We start from the raw sequence: 7,564 nt of genomic DNA on the forward strand, positions 1-7,564 counted from the left end.
CATCCATGTTGGAAAGAAGGTATTCAGGCCATCTTCTGCTTTTTATCCTAACTGGATTTCTGCACAGGATTTTTTTTCCTCTTGCGGGTGTCTAGAAAACAGTTTGTTAGTAGGTGCAAACAGAGCAGTTACTGCCTAATCCTGATTATACTAAAGATTCAGTAACTATTGTGCTTTTACTAGTATTTGCAGTGGTTTACATGTACAAAGTGGGCACAACACTTGTTCCACAATCTGTGTAAAGAGAATCTTGTTGGTTAAATACTTTTTCTTTTCATAGGCAGAGTACAAATCATAGCACCAACTAATGTTGCTGCACATTTAATCATAAGACTTTTTTTCTGGGTGTTTGCAGTCCTACAAAACAGGGTTGAAATCTTCCTTTCTGGATTGAAAGAGTTATTTTAGAGAAGGGAAAACACCTTGATCTCCGAATTAGACTACCTTTTTTTTTTTTTAAGGAGGAGTTGCACTGTCTTGCTTATTTTAGATTCTTGGATAACTACTTGGACAGCAAAGTTCTGTTCTTGATCTCAGCTTTGAAATCTTGGTAGGAGTCTGTGCATGCCATGCTTGTGTGAACTGTGCTGCCTTCTCTTCTGTTAAAAATTTCTCCCACGGATGGCTAAATTAAAACACTTCTTAAAAATAAATAGCACAAGCATATTAGAAACTTAGACTTTAGCAAGTATGTGTTCTGAGGGTGTCTTCAACAGGTATAAAATAGCCAAGGAGAGAGGGTGCAGGGTTTTTTCTCTGGCTTTGGCAGATATTCCACAATAGTTCTACAACTATGTGGTATTAATGCTCTGGCAAACTAAATTTTTTTTTTTTTACTATTTTCTCCTTTTTTTAAAGTTATTATCTGTATCAATGTTTATTCATTTGTGCTTTTTTCAAACAGTTTCTTTTAAGTGAGACAACTCATAGTGAGACACATGATACTTTAAACAATAACTGTTTCAGCTGTTGGCATTTAACATAAGTGAAATCTTTAAATTATCTTTGTTTTGCATGTAAGGAGACACAATAGGATTTCTACTAGACTTGCAAGAAAAGCAAATGATCTTCTATTTAAATGGAAACCAGAAAAAAGAAGCAAGTATTTTCATCTGCTGTGTAAGTATGTGTGCATTTGGAAGGAGTGACCTGTATGCATAATTGTTTTAATTATATGAAGTGTTTCCCATTTGAGATGTAAATTCATATTTGCTTACCTGAAGCCATCATTAAGCAGGTTTCCAGACTGAAAGTTTCATAGAAATTGGTGAGAAAGATATAATTTTACAGGTGGATTTCAGGGTCCAAAACAAATACTTTGGACTTCCCAAAGGTAGGTTCAACTCAGTATTTTCTACTGTCAGACTAGTGCAGCATTGAAATAGAATGAGGCTGTAGCAAAGATGAACAAATTTCTAGTAGTGCTTGAGGAATTTTTTATCTTTTAAAAAATAAAGCCTCAGTCCTGTAAATGCCGAAGAGTGCATATTAACTTGCTGCCATTCATTGAGTCCAATTCCTGTAGTAGCATATTGAATATTCGTGGGAGGATGTCTCTTGGTAGCATTACAGAAAGGTGTTAGGCTTATTTTGCTAAGTCTCTTAAAATGAACACGTCTAACTCCTCTGACTCTCATGGAGAAGTTCAGCCTTTTAGTTCTGAAAAGATAAGCTGGTGTGATACTTGAAGGAAGCTTCCTATGCAGCTTAATTAAATATTACGGTACTTTGTAAATGAATACTACTATGCTAATTTCATTCATGATTTTCTCATCAAAATTAAGTTCAGGATGCAGGCAAAGAGTAGCTCAGTTTAAAGAGCTACAGAGTATCTTGTCTATTTGGCTTGCAGTGCTCTGTTCTTTGTGTGGAGTATGTCATTTATATACGCAATGCATTCTGTTACTCGGTTAGAACTTAGAGTATTACTCAACTTGGGCCCTCTCAGTAAAACTGAAAGAGGTGATAATTGTGGTGTTTTTACAAAGTGTCAGTGGTGTGAAGACAAGACAGCTGTCCTGAGGTAATCCTGCGAGGGCAAGAAGGAACAGATGGGTGTTGTGTTAAGAGAGCTCAGACCTGGATTCATTCTGCATGGGTCCCACACAGCAAGTGTATGAGAGTTGCAAGTTCCCCAGATTTGTGCCTGCTTAAATAAAGCAGAAGGAGCGGTGGACATGGAGGTGTCCCTTGCAGTTGGTACTGCTCCCCACACCTCTACTAAAAAGCAGTTGTTTGGAAGAAAAATACTTTTTTTCCAGTGTTGAAGGAGATATCCGAGCTGATCAGCGTAAAGAGGATCGGGTTGTAGGCTGTTCGGATGTATGTATCTGCTCTTAGTGTGTGACTAATCCTAGTTGTAGACTAGGCAGCCTTTATTGGCTGACTCAGTAGTGAATTCAGATAAACCCTGATAGTAAATTCAGAAGCTGAGAACTAAGCAAGGTAAGTATGTGCAGCTGAAACTGGATGTGTTAGAGGTTTTTCTCCCAGTTAGCTGTAGACATATTCCTTCAATAGAAGTGTTTTCTCTGTTTCAGGGTATATTTTTGTCTGGTAATAGTAGTAACATGTCTGGAAATCTCTAGTATTGTTTAAGTCATTCTAAAATGTCTGTTGTTCATCATATTGCAGATCTGGCTTTTTTGCTGCAGCTAGTTTCATGTCCTATCAACAATGTGAGTTCAACTTTGGGGCAAAACCTTTTAAGTACCCACCGTCAATGAAGTTTAGTACCTTTAATGATTATGCCTTTCTGACAGCAGAAGAGAAAATAATTTTGCCCAGGTAATCCTCCTGTCTAGTTTAAGCATGTTTGCATACAGAGAAATAAAATGCTTTACTTCTGATTTGCATAGTCTTATGTTGTACTTAGCAAAGTTAATTTTTTATGGGGTTGTGCCTCCATAGGTCTCTTTCAGAAAAGAATTAGACCATAGGCTCCAGTGCAACTTAGAGTAGGGCAGGAGATACACAACCAAAATGCATTAAATTAAAATAACTTTTTGTAATATTAAGCTAAATTAGAAGTAACTAGTACTGCACAGTAAACTGTTTTTAGTAAAAGGGCCTCCTGCTGTCTAAGAATGATTAGGTTAGTTGAGGAGGTATAGTCTTAATTAAAAAAAAAGTCGTATTTAAAATTGACCTAATTTGTGATATTGGCATCACAGAGGTACTGAATGGTTGTAAGACTTGAAGTTGTCCTTCTTTTCTGATCCAGATGAAAATTTCCCCATTTGTAAATGATAGTACCAACAAAGGTTCTTCAAATTTAGAATTGCTTTCCCACTTAAATGTAAATCAAGCCAGATAGAAACAGGTTTGGATACATTTTTCCTTAACTTACCAAATTTCTGGCAGGAATGAAAGCTAATAGCTTTTCTGGTTTAGACCATTGGTAATAAAGTAACTTACTGGAACACGGACAGTGATGGTGTAGAGTGTAATGTGGGGTATAGTGTACCCGGATTTGCGGCTCTGTCTAAAGACGGCCCTCTGCTGGTGCTGATAGATGTGGTTGAAATAATCTTTCATTGCATCTAGTTAAGTGGAGGCAGGGGTTGTTGGAGGTGGATACCCCTGGCGATAATAAAATTCAGAGACTGGTTTTGAATTGTCTAGCTGTTTGATCAAGTGTACTTGAGGTACTTAAGTATCTGAGCATTTAAAAAGAAAACAAAAAAATACCTTACCCTTGAATCCAAGTCATATGTTGGCAAAGTTTGAGGCTTGCAATGTTGTATTTTTGCAGAGAAAATCGACTGCAACTTGCAAGACCATTTTGTACTTATATGGCCAGAGTAATTTACACCTCCTTGTGACTGCAGGTGCTTTAAGTGACAGTCTGATTTAATCCCTTAAGATGATCTGTTAGTTATCATTCTTGGTCAGCCCCCTTCTCACATTCAGTATTCTTCTGTCTTATTAGTGTCATGCACTAGATGAGGGTTTTGCAGTTTTTAGCTCATGATCAGATGTGGTTGTTACTGATGTCATTCCAGCACTACTCTAGCAATGTTTAAGCATTAGCTGCGAGAGCTCTTATTTGATTGTGCCGAAAGGTGTAGAGAGAAACGGGGAAACTGGTTTCCTGTTGATGCCTGACTGTTGACCTCCTGTGATAGAGCCTATTTAATCTGTGATAGCACTGAAAGGCCCCATTCAAGGTTGGACACTGTTGCTCTTTGTGTAAATGAAGATCATCCCTGCCCTACACCCTGAATAGTTTGGAAATGATAAGCCAATCACAAATCAAAAAGATAGCTTTGGTCTTAAAAGTGATAGGAGTAAAAGACAAGGGCCTGAGTGGACCCTAATTATCCATCACAGGACTTAACATAAACTCGTGTAGAGCTGTGCTGAATTTAGTGCATCTACTGTTGGGGCATAGTCTGGGCTAGACACACATCACCCTGCCATTGAACAGTTTTGATGTCTGTGTGTTCCAAATCTGAAATGTCCTATTTCATCAAATGGGGGATTTTTATCAGTTTACTCTTGCTTGTGGCAATTGCCATACTGCGCTGTTGATTTTACTCCTGTTCTTTTAAACTGTGTTATAGCATTATAGGGTTTCTGAATTTTGTCGATACATGGGTTTGCGTGGTGTATTTGTGGTTTTTTTTTCTTAACTTTTAAAAGTACACAGATACTAAAGAACAATTTTTTTGAAGTGTTCCGCTGTGGGAGCTGGAAGAATTGTAATCTAACACCCTCCTTGTCCCTTTCTGACAGACTGGAATAGGGAGTCAAAGACTGTTTTGAGCATCTCTGAGTGTGTTAAGCCTTTTTTTGTGGGAAGTTATGGCCAATGTTTATCAGCAGTAGTGTTGAGTAGCAACTGTTGCATTGGTCTTGATGCAATACTCAGAATAGCTGTGAATCTGTAATTTTGAGTTGAACTAATGGGGGGGGGTGTCTCTTTCTTTAGACACCGGCGCCTGGCTTTGTTGAAGCAAGTGAGTATCCGAGAGAACTGCTGCACGCTTTGCTGCGATGAGGTAGCAGACACAGAACTCAGGCCATGTGGACACAGGTAAAACCTTAAAAACAACCCAAAACAAACCCAAAACCAAAGAAACAGGAAAATATGTGTGTTTGATATTCAGCTTAGGTGACACCACATGCAGTCCCTGCTTATCTTGACTGACTCCTCAGCATAAAGGAAATAACCCCTTCTTTTAAGGATGTGACAGATTGAGGTTAAGCATAGTATTCCCACTGTTCCCCTCACCTTAGACCTGAGCAGATTTAATCTCTAATTGTGTGTGCGTGTGTGTTCGGGGTTGGGGAAGTACTGTGGCTATGTATGTATGCTACGCCTGGGCTACCGTGTCTTAATTCCCTGATATCAAAGGTTTTATTGACGAGTACTTGTTTAGTACTAGTGCTGTGAAATCCAGATCACATGAGGAGTGCAGAAAATTCATTATATACTCAAATACTCATTAAACGTTCAACAAATGGATTGTCTCAAGTGGCAAATTCCTCTAAAAGCTAAAAATGGGACAGCAGTATGAGTAATACCATAATAGCACTTTCCTGCCTTTAAGCAGACTACTAGGAAATTAATCCAGTTAAGCCCAGTTCCTTCATGTTTTTAGAGCACTTGTGGAAGCAGTCTTGTCATGGGTCTAGATGCTGGGAAGTTAAAAAGATGTGCCCGTGTGTGTCAACAAGAAGCGGAGACAGCTTCACACTAGGCCGTGGGACTGCTGTTCTCCAGACCAGAGCAAGTGTTAAGATTAACAAAAGCGTGCAAGTGTAATCCCAACCAACTGCACTAGCAGTTTCAGGTCTGTAAGATGCTGAGCAGCAGGAGCTCCTCCCAAAGCCTGTGGATCCACAACACCTGACTTGCTTGCAATTCCTGATCTCCATACTGAAAGACTTTACTGTGTTTCTAGCAGGCTAACTAAACTGCTTAGTGCTTGGATTTTTCTTTTCATTTAGTTTTTCATACTGTAAATGCAGGATTTAACTGATCTTTTTTTTATTCTCCTTCAGTGACCTGTGCATGGAGTGTGCCTTGCAACTGGAGACCTGCCCTTTGTGTCGACAGGAAATACAAACCCGAGTCAGACAGATCTCTCACATTTCATGACACGTGGAGAAATACCACAGACTTGTTTTTAATGAACTCCAACCAATACTGAAAGGGGAAAGCATCTCTAACCAATCTTTACGCACACAGAACCATAGCCACGGCCAGATTTCATGCTAAACTGTAATCTGTTAATCTTAAAAATGAAATCTTTAATAAGCTATTTCAAGTTGCCAGCAATGGGAACTGGTTTCAACAGTAAGGAGAGCTGGTAGGTCAGTGTGCTATGGCTATTGGTTACTCCAATCAAGACCATAGGAGAGTGTCTCTCTTCTTCCCCCTTTCCTTCTCGCCTGTCGTAAGTGCTGAAAAAAATTTGCACTGGAAGTACACGTACAATGCATTTTAGAAAAGAAGAGAAAAGAAGTATCTCCTAAAACAGGGCTGTTCTGTCTTGTGCTCGAAAGTCTCTATTTTTGGCAGAAGTCAGTACTAAAAAGAGAATGCCAATGTTTTCCTGTTTAATGTAGCCTCCTGCTGGTCAGAGACTCTGTATTTTCCGACAGTGGATATTAAACTGCTCAAAGACTTAATCTGTACACAGACTGATTTGAAAAGACAGTGTGGAGACCATAGAGAAACTCACATGTTTTAATAACTCGGTGATTCCAAAGAATGTTCTGATTTGTTTTTAAATGTTAAAAGATCCAGTGGTATTTTCAAGTACATAATGTTTCTGATGCTTTTAACTTCAGTACCCACATTTTTTTGTGAGGATATAATTTTCAGGAGGTATTCTTAACTAATTATAATGCTGGACTGGAATTAATTTGATATTCTAGGTATTTTTTAAGGTATCATCAAACATCTTTTTTAATCAGTGTTGTTTTTGAAAGTTCTGTTCACTTTGGAAATATTGAGCTATCTTAAAAGATTGGAAGAGAATTTTGGGCCAGTTTATTTAAAAAAAAAAAGTTATTTGGATAGCAAGTTTGGTCTTATTCTGTAACTCTTTAAAAATGCACCTTGCTTGCCATGTGTCAGTCCTGCTCTGAGCAGGTTTGGGGCCACACTTCCTATTTTTGGTAGGGATCATACAGTGGGAATCTCTGCTCCACTTTAATTACACATTTGTGACCTCTGTATGTTAAGGATGCATTTCAGCAGGCAGCTTTTGACTGTTTTACTAGGTTTGTACAAGGAATCAGAGTTCACAGCTGGTCTCAGTGAAGCAGCACAAAAGTCGGAGTAATGCTTATTTTGCACCAACTGAGGATGTGACTCAGTCTCTTCCAAGACTTGTACAGGTTGCTTTTTTAAATTGTCTGGCTGTATAGTAGGACTTTACTAATTCACACACAACTTACACCAAAACCATCCCACTTCTTGGCAGTGATTCAACAGCAGAGCTGTTGTAGTGAATTCTCATGCTGCGATGTATCTTATTTTGAAAATCATTTATTATCTTTATTGTACCATTCAAGTATTAAAAAAGCAGAGCTGAGGCTGCTTCTTCCT

The 7,564-nt window shown here is 38.5% G+C and overlaps 1 protein-coding gene across 1 annotated transcript; it reads left to right on the top strand.

The window, feature by feature from the left end:
* The first annotated feature begins 1,021 nt into the window (after positions 1-1,021).
* LOC104160284 (RING finger and SPRY domain-containing protein 1-like) lies at positions 1,022-6,722 on the top strand. The gene is made up of 4 exons (XM_009698376.1): positions 1,022-1,119; positions 2,635-2,787; positions 4,934-5,038; positions 6,010-6,722. Exons 1-4 carry the CDS (start codon positions 1,079-1,081, stop codon positions 6,104-6,106), a joined length of 396 nt encoding a protein of 131 aa, XP_009696678.1. The 5' UTR covers positions 1,022-1,078; the 3' UTR covers positions 6,107-6,722.
* Positions 6,723-7,564: the final 842 nt, after the last annotated feature.

Source organism: Cariama cristata, unplaced genomic scaffold (assembly GCF_000690535.1).
Source record: "Cariama cristata isolate BGI_N322 unplaced genomic scaffold, ASM69053v1 scaffold32064, whole genome shotgun sequence".
Classification (NCBI taxonomy): Eukaryota; Metazoa; Chordata; class Aves; order Cariamiformes; family Cariamidae; genus Cariama; species Cariama cristata.

Excerpts from the sequence above, each read along its gene's own strand:
- LOC104160284 (XM_009698376.1), top strand. The coding sequence starts at position 1,079 with ATGGAAACCAGAAAAAAGAAGCAAGTATTTTCATCTGCTGT. Across the intron at positions 1,120-2,634 it reads CAAGTATTTTCATCTGCTGT|ATCTGGCTTTTTTGCTGCAG; the intron begins GTAAGTATGTGT and ends ATCATATTGCAG. Across the intron at positions 5,039-6,009 it reads CTCAGGCCATGTGGACACAG|TGACCTGTGCATGGAGTGTG; the intron begins GTAAAACCTTAA and ends ATTCTCCTTCAG.